Genomic DNA, 21073 nt, shown 5'->3' with positions numbered 1-21073 from the left:
TAAACTCAGTGGTATCATCTCACAGGGTCAATGCTCCATAGATGTTGGCTATTATGATACACATATGAGATGAATCTGATGTCTCTGTGCACGTTAGAGAAACCCATTCCCCGAACACTTGCATCAGCTGTAGGATACCATGCAGAGCATATTTTTCTTTTCAGTGGGCCTCTGTGTGTTTGTGTGTGCTCTGCACCCTGTATTAGCAGGAACTAGCTAATTAGAACCCCCCCCCCCCGCCAAATATCCTATTTCATACTGTCTATTCATCAGTAATGAAATCAGGTTTAAACCTAGAGCAATATCGGTACTTTTTTTTTTAGCCTTTCTTCATTTGCTTATCATATTTCTTCCCCAATTACTTAACATCACAGATGCTGGGACAAATAACTTCTGTGCCCTCCAAGTAACTTTGGAGCTAAACACATTAACCAGCATTTGTCATGCAGTGGGGGAGGGGTGGGAACCAAGTGTTTAAAATGAATCAAAATAAAGATGGAATATTAATTCACGACTGAAGATAGTTACAATACTAATGAAGCTCTGACTCGAATGAGTTCTTATTTATTTGTTTTTATTTATTTGAGACAGGGTCTCGTTCTATCACCCAGGTTGTGCACCATCACGGCTCACTGCAGCCTCGACCTCCCAGGCTCAACTGATCCTTCCACCTCAGTGTCCTGAGTAACTGAGACTACAGGCATGTGCCACCATACCTGGCTAGTCTTTTTTTTGTTTTTTTTTTTTTGGAGACAGGGTTTCACCATGTTGCCCAATCTCGTCTGGAACTCCTGGGCTGAACCAATCTGCCCACTTTAGCCTCCCAAAGTGCTGGGATTACAGCCATGAGCCACTGTGCCTAGCTAAATTTTTTTTTTTTTTGAGACGGAGTCTCACTCTGTCGCCCGGGCTGGAGTGCAGTGGCGGGATCTCAGCTCACTGCAAGCTCCGCCTCCCGCGTTTACGCCATTCTCCTGCCTGAGCCTCCCGAGTAGCTGGGACTACAGGCGCCCGCCACCTCACCCGGCTAGTTTTTTTGTATTTTTTAGTAGAGACGGGGTTTCACCATGTTAGCCAGGATGGTCTTGATCTCCTGACCTCGTGATCCACCCGTCTCGGCCTCCCAAAGTGCTGGGATTACAGGCTTGAGCCACCGTGCCCGGCCCCAAATTTTTATTTGTATTTAATTTATTTATGTATATTTTAGAGGTGGGAATCTTGCTGTTTCCAGGCTAGAGTGTACCGGCTATTCACAAGTGTGATTATAGAGCACTACAGCCTCAAACTCCTGAGCTCAAGGGATCCTCCTGCCTCAGCCTCCCAAGCAACTGGAACTACAGGTGTGTGCCACCACACCTGGCTTTAAATTAGCATTTATTTATTTATTTATTTAGTGGGGTTTTTGTTTGTTTTTGTTTCTGCCAAGTGCACAGTATGATAAGTGAATTTTTAGAGAATTTGTTCTAGGCCTGATGCAGTGGCTCACACTATAATCCCAGCACTTTGGGAGGTCGAAGTGAGATCAGTTGAGCCCAGGAGTCTGAGACCAGCCTGGGTAACATGTTGGGACCTGCCTCTCTGTCTCTTTATATATATAAAAGAATCTTTTCTGTAAAGAAATATAACATGTGATATCCACATAGTATAATTGAAGGCCCAAGGCAAATAGTAGAGAAAAATCTACCTTTCTCTTGGCTCATTGCAACCTCCGCCTCTGGGTTCAAGCAATTTCCCTCCCAAGTAGCTGGTATTACAGGCATGTGCCACCACACCAGGCTAATTTGTGTATTTTTAGTAAAGACGGGGTTTCACCATGTTGGCCAGGCTGGTCTTGAACTGTGACCTCAGGTCATCTGCCCATCTGGGCCTCCCAAAGTGCTGGGATTACAGGCGTGAGCCACCCGGCCAACTGCAGGGACTTCTATAACCCATAAAAGGAAACAGAGAGAATCTGAATCCTTTGTTTTAACATTGTCTCCACACTCTGAGGGCTAGTCGTTTTTGGGTTTTTGTTTGTTGGTTTGTTTTTTTGAGTCAGGGTCTGGTTCTGTCACCTAGGCTGAAAAGCAGTGGGGCGATCTCAGCTCACAGCAACCTCCGTCTCCTGTGCTCAAACCATCCTCCCATCTCAACCTCCTGAGTAGTTGGGACCACAGGCATGTGCCACCACCCCTGGCTAATTTTTATATTTTTTTGGTGGAGACGGGGTTTCACCATGTTGCCCAGGCTGGTCTTGAACTCCTGGACTTCAGAGATCCACCCGCCTCAGCCTCCCAAAGTGCTGGGATTACAGGCATGAGTCATTGTGCCTGGCAGGGCTAGTAGTCTTCATGAAACTTCATGTGGGAGTAGAATGTTTCTTGATCTGAGAAGATTTTCCCACAGATGCTGCATGAGCAGCCCTCATCCTCCTTGTGTGAACGCCGAACATGGCTGTCATGGGCAGCATGGGATGCAAAAGATTTACCACAGTACTTGCATTTGAAGGGCTTCTCCCCAGAGTGCTGCCTGATGTGTGTGCGGAGTATGCTGGAGGCAGTGAACCTCTGCAGAGAACAGAAACACAGAGTACAAGAAAAAGTCAATTTCCATGAACTGGACAACCAATTAAACTAAGGCGTTAATTTCACTGTTGCTCATCCTTACAGACAAACCTTGAGTTTTAAGGCCACAGAGCACTCCTGGTCATCAGCAGTAGCTTTAATCAGAAAGGACTCCACTGACGTGTCCTTCTGGCTGGTTTTGAGAAGCACTGGATGTTAGAACAGTGGTTCTTCAGTGGATAGATTATCTGGAGGTCCAGTTTTTAAAAAAGCAGATTGCTGGCTGGGCGCAGTGGTTCATGTTTGTAATCCCAGAACTTTGGGAGGCCGAGGTGGGTGGATCACCTGAGGTCAGGATTCGAGACCAGCCTGGCCAACATGGTGAAACCCCATTTCTACTAAAAATACAAAAATTAGTTGAGCATGGTAGCATGCACTTGTAATCCCAACTACTTGGGAGGCTGAGATGGGAGAATTTCTTGAACCCAGGAGGCAGAGGTTGCAGTGAGCCGTTATTGAGCCACTTTACTCCAGCATGGGTAACAGAGTGAGACTCTGTATAAAAATTTAAAAAAAGCAGATTGCCAGCCTGGGCAACATGGCAAGACCTCATCTCTATAAAAAGTAAAAAAAGGCCGGGCGCGGTGGCTCAAGCCTGTAATCCCAGCACTTTGGGAGGCCGAGACGGGCAGATCACGAGGTCAGGAGATCGAGACCATCCTGGCTAACACGGTGAAACCCCGTCTCTACTAAATATACAAAAAATTAGCCGGGCGATGTGGCGGGCGTCTGTAGTCCCAGCTACGCGGGAGGCTGAGGCAGGAGAATGGCGTAAACCCGGGAGGCGGAGCTTGCAGTGAGCCGAGATCGCGCCACTGCACTCCAGCCTGGGCGACAGAGCAAAGACTCCGTCTCAATTAAAAAAAAAAAAAAAAAAAAAAAGTAAAAAAATTAGCTGGGCGCCGTGGCTCACGCCTGTAATCCCAGCACTTTGGGAGGCCGAGGCGGGCGGATCACAAGGTCAGGAGATCGAGACGACAGTGAAACCCCATCTCTACTAAAAATACAAAAAATTAGCCGGGCGCGATGGCGGGTGCCTGTAGTCCCAGTTACTCAGGAGGCTGAGGCAGGAGAATGGCGTGAACCCGGGAGGTGGAGCTTGCAGTGAGCCGAGATCGCGTCACTGCACTGCACCCTGGGTGGGGGACAGAGCGAGACTCCGTCTCAAAAAAAAAAAAAAAAAAAAAAAGTAAAAAAATTACCTAAGCATGGTAGCATGCACCTGTGGTCCCAGCTATTTGGAAAGCTGAGATGGGAGGATAATTTGAGCCCAGAAGGTCGAGGCTGCAGTGAGTTACGATGGCACCACTGCACTCCAGCCTGGGTAACAAAGCAAGACCCTCTCTTTAAAAAAAAAAAAAAAGACCAGGCGTGGTGGCTCAAGCCTGTAATCCCAGCATTTTGGGAGGCCGAGACGGGCGGATCATGAGGTCAGGAGATCGAGACCATCCTGGCTAACACGGTGAAACCCTGTCTCTACTAAAAAAAAATACAAAAAACTAGCTGGGCGAGGTGGCGGGCGCCTGTAGTCCCAGCTACTTGGGAGGCTGAGGCAGGAGAATGGCGTGAACCTGGGAGGCAGAGCTTGCAGTGAGTCGAGATCTCACCACTGCACTCCAGCCTGGGCGACAGAGCGAGACTCTGTCTCAAAAAAAAAAAAAAAAGCAGATCGCCAACCCTACCTAAGAGAGTGTGACCCAAAAAATCTGACATGAGACCCAGGAGCCTGCATTTAAACAAGCAATTCTGATGTGGGTCCTAGGATCATACTTCAAGACAAACCTCATTACAGAAGGAGAAGCTAATATCAACCAGAAGCTAATATCGGCCAGTGTCTTTGCATAAGTCAGTGCCTTACTGGTTTTCTTCTTCTTTTTATTTTTTTTATTTTTTATTTTTTGAGACGGAGTCTCGCTCTGTCGCCCGGGCTGGAGTGCAGTGGCCGGATCTCAGCTCACTGCAAGCTCCGCCTCCCGGGTTTACCGCCATTCTCCTGCCTCAGCCTCCCAGTAGCTGGGACTACAGGCGCCCGCCACCTTGCCCGGCTAGTTTTTTCTATTTTTTAGTAGAGACGGGGTTTCACAGTGTTAGCCAGGATGGTCTCGATCTCCTGACCTCGTGATCTGCCCATCTCGGCCTCCCAAAGTGCTGGGATTACAGGCTTGAGCGACCGCGCCCGGCCTCTTCTTTTTAATTTAAACTTTTTGAGATGGTTTGTAGGTTTGTTTTATTTGTTTGTCTGTTTGTTTTGAGACAGAATTTCACTCCATCACCCGTGTTGGAGTGCAGTGGTGCGATCTCGGCTCACTGCAACCGCCACCTCCCAGGTTCAAGCGATTCTAGTGCCTCAGCCTCCCAAGTAGCTGGAATTACAGGTGCATCACCATGCCCAGCTAATTTTTGTATTTTTAGTAGAGATGGTGTTTCTCCATGTTGGCCAGGCTAGTTTCAAACTCCTGACTTCAGGGTGATCCATCCACCTTGGCCTCCCAAATTGCTGGGATTAAAGGTGTGATCCACCGTGCCCAGCTGAGCGGTGTTTTTCTATGCAGATTATTTTCATTCTATTGACACACACTTTGGAGGTATTAGTTGCCCTAATCTGGTAGACTCAATGTCTTTCTTCATTTTGAGAGGCTTAGAAGTAGCTGTAGGACAGCCTCTACTTCTTTTATAGCTTTATTGTAAAAAGTGTAAATGATTCAGTGATAGAACATAATCTATACCAGTGCTTTCCAACAGGACTTTCTGCAATAATGAGAATATTCTGAACCCACGCTGTCCAGCTTGGGAATCACTAGCCACATGGAGCCACTGAGCACTTAAAATGTGGCGAATGCAACCTAGGAACTGAATTTTTCAACTTTACTTCGTCTTCACTAATTGAAATAGCCACATATGATTAACTGCTAACTGCACATTGGACAGCACAGAGCTATTTTGGTGTAATATGTCTAAAGCTTGGTCAACCTATTGCTTCTATTATAGCAACGTCTAACCACATGACTCATCTGTTTTTACAACTCTGTATTCTGTGTAACATAGACTAGATGCCGCTTCTGCAATGCTCCTATAGAAAATTACATCAGTAGCATCCTTCACAGATTAAAGTAGTAATAATATCAATTAACATTCCAGTACTACTTTTATGTCATGCCAGGCACTGTTAAAAGAGTTTTATATATTTTACTGATGTTATCCAACAACTTGGTAAAGACTAATCTCCCCAGTTTATCAATGTGGAAACTAACAGGAGTTCATGGATTTGCTCAGGGTGGCACAGCTAGGTAAGCACCAGAGGCAGGACTTGAACCTTGGCCAAGTTTGTGCTCTTAAATACTACGAAATAGTGAGGTTTTTTTTGTTTTTTGTTTTTAGATGGTGTTTCACTCTGTCACTAAGGCTGGAGTGCAGTAGCGTGATCTTGGCTCATTGCAACCTCCACCTTCGGTTCAAGCGATTCTCCTGCCTCAGCCTCCCAAGTAGCTGGGATTACAGGCATGTGCCACCATGCCCAGCTAATTTTTGTATTTTTAGTAGAGATGGGGTTTTGCCATGTTGGCCAGAATGGCCTCGAACTCCCTATCTCAAGCCACCTGCCCGCCTCGGCCTCCCAAAGTGCTAGGATTACAGGCTTGAGCCACTGCCCCCCCCCTCTTTTTTTTGAGAGAGAGTGTCTCACTCTGTCACCCAGGCTGGAGTGTGCAGTGGTGCAATCTCAGCTCACTGCACCCTCCACTTCCTGGGCTCAAGCAATTCTCCAGCCTCAGCCTCCCAAGTAGCTGGGACTACAGGCATGAGCCACCAATGCACGGAAAATTTGATTATAGGCGTGAGCCACCACACCTGGCTAGTGCTTGTAAATACTATGTAATAGGTCATCAGGTCTCCATAAATTTGGAATGTATTTTACTACATGTACCCTAAATGCCAGCTTGGCAATAGGAGGTTGGTTATATTTGACCATCTTTAGCAAAGTCGAGCATATTTAGGGGTGGACATGAGGACTGGGCTGATACTTGACTAACATTTACCAAGAACTCATTAAGCCAGGCTTTGTTTCAAGTTCTTATACATAGACACCCAAGCAGAGCTCAGGACACATCCCTTAGTAAGAGGTTCCATTTACCTTAGTACAATACACACACTGGTATGGTCTGTCTCCAGAGTGGACTCGCATGTGTTTGTTAAGGCTGGAAGACTGAGAGAAACATTTCCCACATGTAGAACACTGAGGTGAAAAAGAAAAGTATAGTTGAAATCACACCTTCCTCTAACAAGTCCATTTCAATCTTGCATTTACCTGGGGTTAGAGAAGAACTCTTTTTCAAAAAAAATTTTTTTTTTTTTTTGAGACAGGATCACAATTTGTTACCCAGGCTGGACTGCAGTGGCACAATCATGGCTCACTGCAGCCTGGAACTCCCAGGCTGAAGCAATCCTCCCACCTCAGCCTCTTGAGTAACTGGGACTATAGGTGCGCGCCACTAAGCCAGCTAACTTTTTTTTTTGAGATGGAGTCTCGCTCTGTCATCCAGGCTGCAGTGCAGTGGCGCAATCTCGGCTCACTGCAACCTCCGCCTCTTGGGTTCAAGCAGCTCTCCTGCCTCAGCCTCCTGAGTAGCTGGGACTACAGGCGTGTGCCACCATACCTGGCTAATTTTTTGTATTTTTAGTAGAGATGGGGTTTCACGGTGTTAGCCAGGATGGTCTCCATCTCTTGACCTCGTGATCCGCCCGCCTCGGCCTCCCAAAGTGCTAGGATTACAGGCGTGAGCCACCACGCCCGGCCCAGCTAACTTAAAAATTTTTTTTTGCAGAGATGAAGTCTCACTATGTTGCCCAGCCTTGTCTTGAACTCTAACAGATCCTCCTGCCTTGGCCTCCCAAAGTGCTAGGATTATAGCCGTGAGCCACGGCACCCGATCTGAGAGAACTCTTGCTTCAGATGTGGAATGTGGGACTGAACAGGTTTGTGGTGTATGGCAGAGGCCTGAATTAGTCCTGCTCTCTCAACAGGTAGCTGCGTGACTACACAGCACATCAGTCAAATTTGGAATCTTAAGTTTTCCGATCTTGCTCATGGGCAAAACACCTGCTCTTCCTTCCTCACAGCACTATGAGTAAACTACAAGCACTGTACAATTAACTCAACAATTATCTGTGATTTACAGAGTACCTACTATGTGCTCCACACTGCTAGAAACCAGGAGCTAGAAGTCAAGGAGGGGTGGCAATGAACATGTAAGCCACCATGGCAAGGCACAGTAGCAGATGATCTGAGACATGTTGAACTTTCATGAAGAGGTTAATATTTTGTACACACGCTGTGAATAATTAATGTTGTTTCTCCAAAGTCTTGACCTTGGCAACTCCCCTCGAAACTGTCTTAGGAATTTCACACCAGGTGAAGTAAACTACTAGAGAGGTGCAAGCACCGGAGAGGTTACCAGGGATAAAGCAGAAGGCCTTTGGTTTTGACATCACTTTTAAGGAAATTATGTTTACTAAAGAGAAAAAACTATTTTCCTCTGAGAAGGGTTTCCATGCTTTCACATCCTCTTTCCAGGCATGCTTATGCGCAGAGGAGAGAGCAGATCTTTTTTTCTTTATTATTTATTTATTTATTTATTTATTTATCTATCTATATTTCTGAGGCAGAGCCTCACTCTGTTGCCCAGGCTGGAGTGCCATAGCATGATCTCAGCCCACCACAACCTCCGCCTCCTAGGTTTAAGCAATTCTGGCATCTCAGCCTCTCGAGTGGCTGGGACCACAGGTGCGCACCACATGCCCATCTCTACAAAAAATACAAAAAATTAGCTGAGCATGGTGGCACGTACTTATAGCCTCAGCTCAGCTACTTGGGAGGCTGAAGTGGGGGGACTGTTTGAACATAGGAGGTGGAGGTTGCAGTGAACTGAGATCATGCCATTGTATTCCAGCCTGGGCAACACAGTGAGACTCTGTCTCAAAAAAAATAAAAAAAAAAAAATTGTTCTCCACTCTACTGTAAGAGCAGCTTGTCTGTTGAAGAGTAAGCCATCATCTCACTATCACCAGCTTCCTCATCAGTCCTGTCATCTACTGACCTCCTGGTCGACAGTCCTCCAATTTCAAAGACAGCAAGCATTCCACACATCTTCCGTAATTTGGTTTTTGCTTGATAAGACAAAAAATTTTTTTTTTTTTGAGATGGAGTCTCACTCTTGCCACCCAGGCTGGAGTGCAATGACAGTCTCCGCTCACTGCAACCTCCGCCTCTAGGGTTCAAGCAATTCTCCTGCCTCAGCCTCTAGAGTAGCTGGGACTACAGGTGCCCGTCACCACACCCGGCTAATGTTTTTATATTTTTAGTAGAGATGGGGTTTCACCATGTTGGTCAGGCTGGTCTCAAACTCCTGACCTTGGGCGATCTGCCCAACTTGGCCTCCCAAAGTGCTGAGATTACAGGCGTGAGCCACTGCACCTGGCCAGTAAGCCATCATTTATATAATCAGTTTTGTGTTGATGAACATGCAGTCTCAAACTTTTCACTATCAGAATACTGGATAGTTTTCACTTTTGCCAGTCTAATAAGGGAGAAATACCTTCACCATCCTGATATTTTAAAATCCTTTTAGAATTACACAAATACATGATAATTGTAAATGTATTCAAATTTTATAGTATAATAAATATATACTATATAAACACTATATATACTATATATACAAATAATATAGTAATTAAACATGACTTTTCCAGAAGCTTAGGAAGGAAGGAAGAAATAGGGACAATTTTATGATGATTACTCTCAATTTTCAAAACAGGAAAATGGGCTCAAGATCGTAGCTGCCTGAGGTAGTTCCGACAAGGCCAACAGTTAAGCAAGAATACATCTGTGTCCTGTGCCTGGCCGGGCGCCGTGGCTCACACCTGTAATTCTAGCACTTTGGGAGGCCAAGGCAGGAGCATCACGAGATCAGGAGATGGAGACCATCTTGGTTAACATGGTGAAACCCCGTCTCTACTAAAAAAAAAAAAAAAAAAAAAAAAAATACAAAAAATGAGCCGGGCGTGGTGGCGGGCGCCTGTAGTCCCAGCTACTCGAGAGGCTGAGGCAGGAGAATGGCGTGAACCCGGGAGGCGGAGCTTGCAGTGAGCCGAGATCGCGCCACTGCACTCCAGCCTGCGCGACAGAGGAGACTCCATCTCATAAAAAAAGGGAATACATCTGTGCCCAAGCCTCGTCCTCCTTTTAATTAAGCCCAGGGTATATTTGTACTTTTTTGCACCAAGCCTAGCAGAGCATCCAGGTATCTGGAATGGCTCCCTAATGTCATTACTGCTTTTCTGTCTTACAAAATCCTCAGCCTGAGGGAGAGGCCTTCCGCTCTTTGGAAGGACCGATGCCTTCGCTTCCTCCTCACCTATACCCGTCAACACACTTGCACAGATATGGAACAAGGTGCAGTTCCCCAGGAGCACATGCCAGACTCTTTCTTGCCTGGAACGGCTCGACCCTTTTTCCCTGCCCAACTAACCCTGCCACCAGTATAAACCAGATACCCCATTTGTCGTTCTATACTTGGCTCAAGGCCACTTCTGTGCATCTTTTCATAATCCACGTGTCCAGGTGGTCATGGACACTCCTTCCTCCATGTTCCTCCCTCTGCTGGTACATGCATCCTAACACGTGTGTATCGCTGTGCCTATTCACGCATGCCTGTTGGGTAATACTATCCTCTCCTCCTTCAGAGAGGGTGTCCATCAGGCACCACAGCCATGCAGCTAGCACCCACAAGGCAACTCCCCGTGTTCAGGAGCTTGGGAAGGGAGAGAGAACGTGATGGTGAGTCGTGTGTCCTCCTAATACTCACCTTGTGAGGCCGGTGCTTCTCATGAACATGAAGAATGTGAATCCGAAGCCTGTCCCGCTTCTCAAAGGACCGTTTGCAGAGAGAACAGGGAAATTTCCTATCGCCCTTGTCCACACAGGGGGTGTACTTGAGGTGCTTATCTCTGTAATATTTGTAGGTAAATACCTTCCCACATCTTTCACATCTGTAGCCTTCTGCAGACTCTGTCAAACACAGCAAACACAATGTCTCTTCAGTTACTTTCCTCCCTAGTTCCTTCAAGAGAATATTTTATTTATTTATTTGTTTATTTATTTATTTATTTTTAGCCAATAGTTCTTTTGGCTACTTAAAGAGGAATTTTCTTTTTTTTTTTTTGAGACAGAATCTTGCTCTGTTGCCCCGTCTGTAGTGCAGTGGCATGATCTTGGCTCACTGCAACCTCTGCCTCCCAGGTTCAAGCGATTCTCCTGCCTCAGCCTCCCAAGTAGCTGGGATCACAGGTGCCTGCCACCACGCCTGGCTAATTTCTGTATTTTTAGTAGAAACAGAGTTTCACTATGTCGCCCAGGCTGGTCTCAAACTCCTGACCTCAGGTGATCCTCCTCCCTTGGCCTCCCAAAGTGCTAGGATTACATGCGTGAGCTACTGTGCCTGGCCAAGATAATTTTTTTTTTCTTTTGAGGTGGAGTCTCGCTCTGTTGCCCAGGCTGCAGTGCAGTGACCAGATCTCAGCTCACTGCAAGTTCCGCCTCCTGGGTTCATGCCACTCTCCTGCCTCAGCCTCCTGAGTAGCTGGGACTACAGGCGCCCACCACCTTGCCCAGCTAGTTTTTTGTATTTTTTTTAGTAGAGACAGGGTTTCACCATGTTAGCCAGGATGGTCTCGATCTCCTGACCTCGTGATCTGCCCGTCTCGGCCTCCCAAAATGCTGGGATTACAGGCTTGAGCCACCACGCCCGGCCTATCTTTTTTTTTTTTTGAGACAGTCTTGCTCTGTTGCCCAGGCTGGAGTGCAGTGGTGCGATCTTGGCTCACTGCAACCTCTACAAGTGATTCTCCTGCCTCAGCCTCCAGAGTAGCTGGGACTACAGGGGCGTGCCACCACACCCGGCTAATTTTTGTATTTTTAGTAGAAGTGGGGTTTCACCATGTTGGCCAGGATGGTCTCCATCTCTTGACCTTGTGATCTATCCGCCTCGGCCTCCCAAAGGGCTGGGATTACAGGTGTGAGTCACCGCGTCCGGCCAGCAAGATAATTTTTAAAAACCTTTTTATTCCAGAAAAATGTAAACATATACCAAAATGAAAATAATAGTGTAATAAACCCTCAAGTGCCAAACACCAAGCTTTGACCAACTCATAACTAATTTTGCTTTCATTTATATCACCACTCCCCATAGTAGATTATTTTAATACTAATTCATCCTTTGACTCAAAAATATCTAACTGTAATCTTTAGAAGATGACATTTTTTTAAAAAGCATAATTGCGGCCGGGCACAGTGGCTCACGCCTATAATCCCAACACTTTGGGAAGCTGAGGTCAACGGTTCAAAACCAGCCTGGTCAACATGGTGAAACTCCATCTCTACTAAAAATACAAAATTAGCCAGGCGTGGTGGTGCATGCCTGTAATCCCAGCTACTTGGGAGGCTGAGGCAGGAGAATCACTTGAACCTGGGAGGCATAGGTTGCAGTGAGCCGAGACTGTACCACTGCACTCCAGCCTGGGTAACAAGAGCAAAACTCCATCTCAAAAAAAAAAAAAAAAAAAAAAAAAAAAAAAAAAAAAAGCATAATTGTGCCAGGTGCAGTGGCTCACGCCTGTAATCCCAACACTTTGGGAAGCTGAAGTGAGCAGACTGCTTGAGCTCAGGAGTTTGAGACCAGCCTGGGCAACATAGTAAGATCCCATCTCTACAAAAAAATAATAAAAATTATCTGGGAATGATAGCACACGCCTTTAGTCCCAGTTGCCAGGAGGCTGAGGCAGGAGGATTGCTTGAGCCTGGGGAAGGTAGTTGAGGCTGCAATGAGCAGTGATTGAGCCACTACACTCCAGCCTGGGCAACAGAGCAACACCTTGTCTCAAAAAAGAAAGCCATAAACATGTCGTTGTCACACTGTCATACCTAAACAATTAACTCTTATTCTTTTATAGAAACATATATGTACTTATATACACACATATATATTTAATTACTTTCTGGTCAGTCCATTCAAATTAGGATTCAAACAAAGTCTACATGTTGTATATGGTTGCCATGTCTCTTAAATATCTTAACCTATAGGCTCTCTTTCCCTTTTGTTCCTTGAAAGGTACTATTGAAGAGACCCTTCCACTAACCCCATTTAAGAGCAGTGCAACCCTGCAGCTCTTAAACACATTCCTGCCTAGCATTTGTTACAAAGTTAATACACTGAGGCCAACCTACTTCTCTTTGTGCCTTTAAGATCAGCCTGAGTTACAAGCTCAGTCACCAGGACAACCGCAGCTGACTTCCCAGGCTTCACAGTGCTGTTCCATTCTACGAAATTCGAGGGACCTTCTTAGTTTATACTTCATTACTCAAAACTTGTGGCAGATTCCACAGCTAGAATCTTTATGTATAGAGTAAGGGTGAAAGCATCTTGACTTCCCTAATACACAGGGTAACTGTGATGACTAATTCTAATACTTACTGAGTCTTACCAATGTGAGTGATACTATCACTGAATGGCAAGTAAGACTGAGAGAGGTAAATCTGTTTTTATCAATGGAGGAGGGAGGAGGAGAGAAGTTAGAGAGGGTGTAGCTAGACTCTAGCAAAGCAGGTCCCACGTCCAGGGGTGTCTATGTGTTGGGGGAAGGCGAGAGAACAGGGGCCACCTACAAAAGCATCCCTGCAGAGGACACTCTGGATTCCAGAGGATAAAGTGGCTTTGACTATGAATGCACCACTGAGACCTCATTGTTTGACCCCAGGGAGGAAGAGCAGCCAAAAGTGAGTCTATGCAAGAGTCTGCAGATAGAAATCTTCTCAGCATCAGGACAGCAGGGAAGCTGTCCATCAGGGACTTTGTTAGTTGACAACTACATCCCAGGCACATTTAACAGGTGGCTAAGGAAATAAACTATTCATTAAGTAAATAACCAGGAAAGCAACTGCCAACCCCAAGCTGATCCATTGCCCTGCTCTGTCTATCACTTTCATTGAGGTGCTAATACTCTCAGAATCCCGTGCCGGGACACTTTTTTGGCACAGAGGTAGAATTTTTATCGGTCAGAAATACCTGGCCTTCCTGCTTCCTGTGGTGGGAAGGGAAGAGAGGGTCAGCAATTTTACAAACATAAACAATAAAGCACACCAAAATTTAGAATAGTTTCAGTACTGAGTTTGCTTAAGAACAACCACTTAAGCAGAAATGAAACCTAATTTCATCTTGTTCCCTATCCTTTCAAATTTTATCTTGTTCCCTATCCTCCCTCCCCCTATCTCTTCACACCTCCACACCGCAAAACACACACAGAAATTCCCTCTCCCTCAGGAGAGGGCAATGCTTGCATATTCAAATAACCCGCCCACATACAGTCTAGGCCCTTCCCTCATCACTCAAGACCTTAAAGGGGAAGGCTCCCACCTACCACCAATCCTGGCCAAAAAGCCTTTGGGGAAAAAAACTCATTTGAGAATGCAATGGAATTTTAATTTTTCTTTCCTTTTTATCACATCTAAACCATTCATATTAATAGATTAACAAATTAGCATTTATTTATAATTATTCCCAACAAATTAAGTCATTCACAAGTTTCCCTCCATTGTCCAAAATATATGTCCTCAAAACAATGCTGTAAGCATCAGGTATCAGTTGGCTCAGAACTGTAACACAAGTATCTTCTCTACATGCTGGGTTTCCCCCACAGTTAACCATCATAAGCCCTCATTCTGTTGCTTGCTCTGATTGCCTCTGATATCTGCATACTATTCCAGTTAATAGCATACAGGTTGAGTATCCTTTTTCTGAAACGCTTGGGACCAGAAGTGTTTTGGATTTCAGGATTTTTTCGAACTTTGGAATATTTCATATACATAATGAGGTATCTTGGGGATGGAACCAAAGTCTAAATATAAAGTCTATTTATGTTTTGTTTTATACATACTTTATACACATAGCCTGAAGGTAATTGTTTTTGTTTTTTGTTTTTTTTTTTTGAGATGGAGTCTTGCTTTGTCTGCAGCCTCCGCCCCCCGGCTCCTGAGTAGCTGAGATTACAGGTATCCGCCAGCACACTCAGCTAATTTTTTTGTATTTTTAGTAGAGACGGGGTTTCACAATGTTGGTCATGCTGGTCTCAAACTCCTGACCTCAGGTGATGTGCCTGCCTCGGCCCCCCAAAGCGCTGGGATTACAGGCATGAACCACCGCGCCTGGCCCACCTGAAAGCAATTATACACAATATTTTACTTTATTTATTTATTTATTTTGAGACGGAGTCTCGCTCTGTCCAGCCTGGGGGACACAGTGAGACCCTATCTCAAAAAGTAATAATGATTTCTCAAAAGGATAATGATAACCATCTTGTCAGTTATTAAGCAGGTACTTTTTTCAAATCCATTGCTCACTTTTCTTTCTTTTTTTTTGAGATGGGGATCTCACTTTGTCGCCCGGGCTGGAGTGCAGTGGTGCAATCTCAGCTCACTGCAACCTCTGCCTCCTAGGTTCAAGTGATTCTCCTGTTTCAGTCTCCCGAGTAGCTGGGATTACAGGCATGCGCCACCACACCCAGCTAATTTTTTGTATTTTTAGTAGAGATGGGGTTTCACCATGTTGGTCAGACTGGTCGTGAACTCCTGACCTCAGGTGACCCACCCACCTTAGCCTCCCAAAGTGTTGGGGTTACAGGCGTGAGCCACCATGCCCAGCCTGTTGACTTTTATTCCAAAAGGAGTTGCTACATTTTGGGAAGTGAGCAACAGGTCTTGGTTTGGTGCTAAGTACGAGACAACTTAGAGCTCCATAGATCATAGAGAATCCCAACCATTTTTGCCTCCATTCCTATCTTTACCTACATTCCCACACCCACACCACCCACCAAAACACTTCTGGTCCCAAGCATTTCAGAAAAAGGATACTCAACCTGTATGCAGATATCAGAGGTGATCAGAACAAGCAACAGAATGAGGGCTTATGATGGTTCAGTGGCGGGGAGAACCCAGCATGGAGATAAGATACCTGGGGGAGTAGGAAGATAGTTCACCAAAACAATTCTGACAGCGCCTCATCGTTGGGACCATTATTTATCCTTAAATAATGACTGCTCATTATTTATCCCCTGATTTCTGGTGGACATTTCCTTGTCTTCTGCTTCACTATTCCCCGAGTCTGATTGCCTTCCCTCTCTCCCTCTGCCTTACATATGCCTTATTTCATCTCATCCCTAATCAGTTTTTTCCAACTTAGTTCTAGTGTCTTCCTCTCACTCCGTACGCACTGGGATCCAGAAGCAGGAGATACTAAGGTGTTTAGGGTTATTTCCTGCCCTGAAGCATCTCAGTCTAGCAGGAAAACAGGCATGCAGATGCAATTCGCTCTTTTTTTTCTTTTTTTGAGGTGGAGTTTCGCTCTTGTTGCCTAGGCTGGAGTGCAATGGCATGATCTCAGCTCACTGCAACCTCTGCCTCCCAGGTTCAAGCAATTCTCCTGCCTCAGCCTCCCTCAGTAACTGGGATTACAGGCGCCCACCACCATGCCCGGCTAATTTTTGTATTTTTAGTAGAGACAGGGTTTCACCATGTTGGCCAGACTGGTCTTGAACTCTCAGCCTCAGGTGATTCACCCGCCTCGGCCTCCTAAAGTGCTGGGATTACAGGCATGCGCCACTACGCCTGGCCCATTTTTTTAAAAAAAACCTGTTCCTTACACATTTATTACATCATAATAATTTGCCTTCTCTCTTTTTTTTTTGAGACGGAGTCTTGATCTGTTGCCCAGGCTGGAGTGCAGTGGCATGATCTTGGCTCACCACAACCTCTGTCTCCTGGGTTCAAATGATTCTCCTGGCTCAGCCTCCCCAGTAGCTGGAACTACAGGTGCCTGCCACCATGCCTGGCTAATTTTTGTATTTTTAGTAAAGAAGAGGTTTTTTGTTTTTTGTTTGAGATAGAGTCTTGCTCTGTTGCCCAGGCTGGAGTACACTGGTGCGATCTTGGCACACTGCAACCTCTGCCTTCCAGGTTCAAGTGATTCTCCTGCCTCAGTCTCCCGAGTAACTGGAACTATAGGTGCATGCCACCACGCCTGGTTAATTTTTTGTATTTTTAATAGGGACATTCACCGTGTTAGCCAGGATGGCCTCGGATCTCCTGACCTGGTGATCCCCCCGCCTCAGCCTCCCAAAGTGCTGGGATTACAGGCGTGAGCCACTGTGCCCGGCCTGAGATGAGGTTTTACCATGTTGGCCAGGCTGGTCTTGAAGTCCTGACCTCAAGTGATCCCCCCGACTTCGGCCTCCAAAAGTGCTGAGATTATAGGTGTGAGCCACCATATCCAGCCTGCCTTCTCTCTTATTTACAGCAATATGCATTTATCTTGTCCCACCTACTAGATTAGCAGTTCCTAAACTTCAGTGTATCTAGAAATCACTTGGAGAGCTTATTTAACGTGCAAATTCCAAAGTCTTACCCCTGGAGTGGGCTGGTGGTTCCCTAGCCCCTTGCTGCTGGAATGTGGTCCAGGGACCAGGACCAGCAGCACACCCTGGAAGTTGATAAAAATACCAAATCCTGGGCCGCTACCCTGAATGAGAACCGGCATCATGAAGATCCCCGGGTATTCATTCCCACATTAAGGTTTGAGAGTGAGAGTCCAGCTCAATATTTCTCAAACTTGCCTGAGACCCATTGTAGGCAATGTATTTTATACTCGACACCCAGCATACACACATATGCCCATGTGAAATAGAAATTTCACAAAACAATCCTTACTCTTAAGTGATTCCCATCAATATTTTGTATTCTACTCTACACTTATTCTTTTTTTTTTGTTTTTTTTTGTTTTTTGTTTTTGTTTTTTTTTTGAGACAGAGTCTCGCTCTGTCACCCAGGCTGGAGTACAGTGGCCAGATCTCAGCTCACTGCAAGCTCCGCCTCCCGGGTTCCCGCCATTCTCCTGCCTCAGCCTCCGGAGTAGCTGGGACTACAGGCGCCCACCACCTCGCCCGGCTAGTTTTTTGTATTTTTTAGTAGAGACGAGGTTTCACCGTGTTAGCCAGGATGGTCTCGATCTCCTGACCTCGTGATCCGCCCGTCTCGGCCTCCCAAAAGTGCTGAGATTACAGGCTTGAGCCACCGCGCCCGGCCTCTTTTTTTTGTTTTTTAAATGTGGGTCTTGACCGCTAAATTGATTTGCCACCCCACTAAGACATGCAACTCTACAATCCACCATTTGAAAAACACCGCTCTGGTGAATTGACTTCAGCTACATTAGCCTGGGCAGAGATGAATCAGAAACTGGCTCACCTATGGTAGAAGTTACATCCATTTAGTAAATTTTCTTTTATTCTTAGGGTGGAAGGTCGGGAAGAAGAACAAGTATGTTTATAAATAGGAGTAGCTTCCGCAGCTTTGGGAAGCTGAGGATGCTTTCCTTCACCTGGGTAATGCCCTCCCGGTTAGAGACACTCTCAGTTAGTCCTCTGCATTAGCCTTTGGGAGGCAGGAGCTGCGCATGGAGGGTTTGTGGAAAAGAGCCCAGTCCTTCTACTGGAATGCCCTCACTGGGCGAGGTAAGGGTGTGCACTCACCTTCAGAGGGCCCAGATGGCTGCTTCCCGGGCTCTGTGACCTGAAGGCTCACAGGAATGTCCAGAAATTTCTCATAGCAGTCTCCATACCACACAAGGAGCTCTTGGTTCTGATGGATCTCTTTGCAGCTCTCATAAAATATATGCCCTTGACACTGCACAGCAACTAGGTTCTGCTCCTTGGGGAAGCGGGCACAGTTGACATAGGACATCCAATTCCCTGTACCTCCTTTTCCATCTATAAAGTGGCTTAAATGACCATCTTCAAAGATCTAAATGAAATAAGACATGAAGTTTGTATTGTACTTTTTTTTCGGTCTAATCTACAAAATAATGTTGTTGTTGTTTTTTTTTTTTTTTTTTTTGATACTGAGTCTCGCTCTGTCGCCCAGGCTGGAGTGCGGTGGCCGGATCTCAGCTCACTACAAGCTCCACCTCCCGGGTTTACGCCATTCTCCTGCCTCAGCCTCCCGAGTAGCTGGGACTACAGGCGCCCGCCACCTCGCCCGGCTAGTTTTTTTGTATTTTTTTAGTAGAGACGGGGTTTCACCGTGTTAGCCAGGATGGTCTCGATCTCCTGACCTTGTGATCCGCCCGCCTCGGCCTCCCAAAGTGCTGGGATTACAGGCTTGAGCCACCGCGCCCGCCCTACAAAATAATTTTTTAATACTTATAACCTAAACATCACACTTGAGTCCACCAAATAAGCTTCTATCATTCCGATTTCTTTTTTTTTTTTTTTTTTTGAGACGGAGTCTCGCTGTTGCCCAGGGTGGAGTGCAGTGGCCGGATCTCGGCTCACTGCAAGCTCTGCCTCCCAGGTTCACGCCGTTCTCCTGCCTCAGCCTCCCGAGCAGCTGGGACTACAGGCGCCCGCCACCTCGCCCGGCTAGTTTTTTGTATTTTTTTAGTAGAGACGGGGTTTCACCGTGTTAGCCAGGATGGTCTCGGTCTCCTGACCTCGTGATCCACCCGTCTCGGCCTCCCAAAGTGCTTGAGCCACCGCGCCAGGCCTATCATTCCTATTTCTATGTAATTACAGTCCCAGGGAAGTGCCGCCCTTCCCGAGCAGCAGCCACGAGTACACGGGTGCCAGCAGTGAAGATCCGGGCCACCAAATCGTTGGTGGCGACAACGAGAGTGGCCCGTGTTGTGGACCTGACACTTTAATTCCACCGCCCCCTGTGGATGCTTCTCTGTTACCTGAGGGGCTTAGGACCTCCCAGTTATTACCTTGCTCACCCAGCAAGCAGTCAGAGAATGGTCCCAAACCCTCCAACCAAGAAGGGAAGTCCCCTGCTCGGTTCCAGTTCACGGAGCAGGACCTGCACTTCGTTCTGTACGGGGTCACTCCCAGCCTGGATCACCCAGCCAGCCTGCACCATGCGATTTCAGGACTCCTGGTCCCCACAGACAGCTCTGGTAAAGGGAGTTCACACCATTTGGGAGTCGAAATGGATGGGAATGCAGGCAGGATGGGGAAGAGGCGCTTCCAGGTGGAGCTGAGGCTGTAGAGGGCAGAAAGGGGGAAGTATCTGCATGAGAGCCAGGGCTGTCTGGGCTCACTTCTGAGGCCCTGCTTGCTTAAGTGCATGACCAAGGTTGATTTTAGTGATAGCTAAGGACCAAGAGAGAAATGGTTCCTGCAATGAACTCCCAGGTAGGTTCAGATTCTATGCTGACATGCAATGACAGGCTTCAGCAATTCACACCTAGGAGTCCCAGCTCAGCTAGCTACCCTGACCTTGACTTCCAACCTTTGGACTTCCAACCAGTCTTCCTTGACTAAGCAAGCATTACCTATGATCCTCAAATTCTCTGAATTTGCCTAATGGGGTTAATTACATAACCTTCCATGAGGCTGTTCTGAGTCTCAAATGAGAAATTGTATATGGAATTGTATACAGCGAAATCGTATATGAACAGACCATGTAAAATGAGCAGGGAAAAATAGTAACAACAAATAAACATCAAACTGGAATGATGGTTACTTCTAGGGAGTTAAGGAGGGAAACACCTCATGAAAGCACTTTATAATACATTTTTAATGAAAAATTGTTTTGTTTTAACCTGCCTTTTGCTAGGGTCTGATTCCCTTCCTCAAACTCTGGATAAAGACTCCCTTCAACTTCCAGAAGGTAGGCAGGACTCCTTGCATGGATTTCTTTCCCTGAACTAATGCAGAGTCAACCCTCCTCATTCTCTTTTCCTGCCTCTGCTTTCCCCTAGGTCTATGCCTCATGCAGACTGTGTTTGGTGAAGTCCCACATTTTGGTGTGTTCTGCAGTAGTTTTATTGCCAAAGGAGTCAGGTTTGGGCCCTTTCAAGGTAAAGTGGTCAACGCCAGTGAAGTGAAGACCTATGGAGACAATTCTGTGATGTGGGAGGTAAATCTGTTTCTGCTGGGTCTGCTGCTGAAAGTGGTGCGGGAGACTAGCGGGGGGAAATCTTGGCCTTTGCCCTTCTGGGAGAATCCTGGTCAGAGAGAGAGGACATCCAGGGCAGATACTTGTGGTTTGTGTTGCCTGTAAAAGGAAGGAATGGCCAGTGTTCTCTCCATGAGGATAGCACCTCTGCATGAATTCTGTGTTTTGTGGGTGTCTTACGTCATTTTAGTCTGGAAGATTAACTATGGAATATACATTTAAAGAATCAATGTGTTGTATTATATATATAGACAAAATCAAATGCTTTAGATATTATAGAGTGATGAAAGTATGCTAAAGAGAATAAAAACAAGTTTTAAAATTCAATATTATTCACCTATAAAATTAGTCAAGGATTAAAAAAAAGCAACAACCAGATACTCTTCAAGATCTAGTGATGATATATTAGGGATATGCT

At 46.1% G+C, this 21073-nt stretch overlaps 2 protein-coding genes across 2 annotated transcripts; one reads left to right on the top strand and one right to left on the bottom strand.

Moving 5' to 3' along the window:
- Positions 1 to 1888: 1888 nt before the first annotated feature.
- PRDM14 (PR/SET domain 14) lies at positions 1889 to 18497 on the bottom strand. Its single transcript, XM_030937255.1, has 4 exons — positions 18231 to 18497; positions 10466 to 10668; positions 6733 to 6834; positions 1889 to 2546 (listed from the first exon to the last, which is right to left on the bottom strand). Exons 1-4 carry the CDS (start codon positions 18439 to 18441, stop codon positions 2319 to 2321), a joined length of 744 nt encoding a protein of 247 aa, XP_030793115.1. The 5' UTR covers positions 18442 to 18497; the 3' UTR covers positions 1889 to 2318.
- Positions 18498 to 18517: 20 nt separating this feature from the next.
- LOC115899619 (PR domain zinc finger protein 14-like) lies at positions 18518 to 20760 on the top strand. Its single transcript, XM_030937508.1, has 4 exons — positions 18518 to 18522; positions 19272 to 19651; positions 20314 to 20367; positions 20459 to 20760. The coding sequence occupies exons 1-4, from the start codon at positions 18518 to 18520 to the stop codon at positions 20758 to 20760; spliced, it is 741 nt and encodes a 246-aa protein (XP_030793368.1).
- Positions 20761 to 21073: the final 313 nt, after the last annotated feature.

Source organism: Rhinopithecus roxellana, chromosome 9 (assembly GCF_007565055.1).
Source record: "Rhinopithecus roxellana isolate Shanxi Qingling chromosome 9, ASM756505v1, whole genome shotgun sequence".
Lineage (NCBI taxonomy): Eukaryota > Metazoa > Chordata > Mammalia > Primates > Cercopithecidae > Rhinopithecus > Rhinopithecus roxellana.
Note: the sequence above shows the minus strand (reverse complement) of the source record. Positions and strands in the feature narration are given on the sequence as shown.

Coding starts and splice junctions, on each gene's coding strand:
- PRDM14 (XM_030937255.1), bottom strand. CDS start 18,441: ATGTCCTATGTCAACTGTGCCCGCTTCCCCAAGGAGCAGAACCTAGTT. Junction 10,669..18,230: donor GCCATCTGGGCCCTCTGAAG/GTGAGTGCACAC, acceptor TGTGTTTGACAG/AGTCTGCAGAAGGCTACAGA. Junction 2,547..6,732: donor AGTGTGTGTATTGTACTAAG/GTAAATGGAACC, acceptor TGTTCTCTGCAG/AGGTTCACTGCCTCCAGCAT.
- LOC115899619 (XM_030937508.1), top strand. Junction 19,652..20,313: donor GGTCCCCACAGACAGCTCTG/GTAAAGGGAGTT, acceptor GCCTTTTGCTAG/GGTCTGATTCCCTTCCTCAA. Junction 20,368..20,458: donor CTCCCTTCAACTTCCAGAAG/GTAGGCAGGACT, acceptor GCTTTCCCCTAG/GTCTATGCCTCATGCAGACT.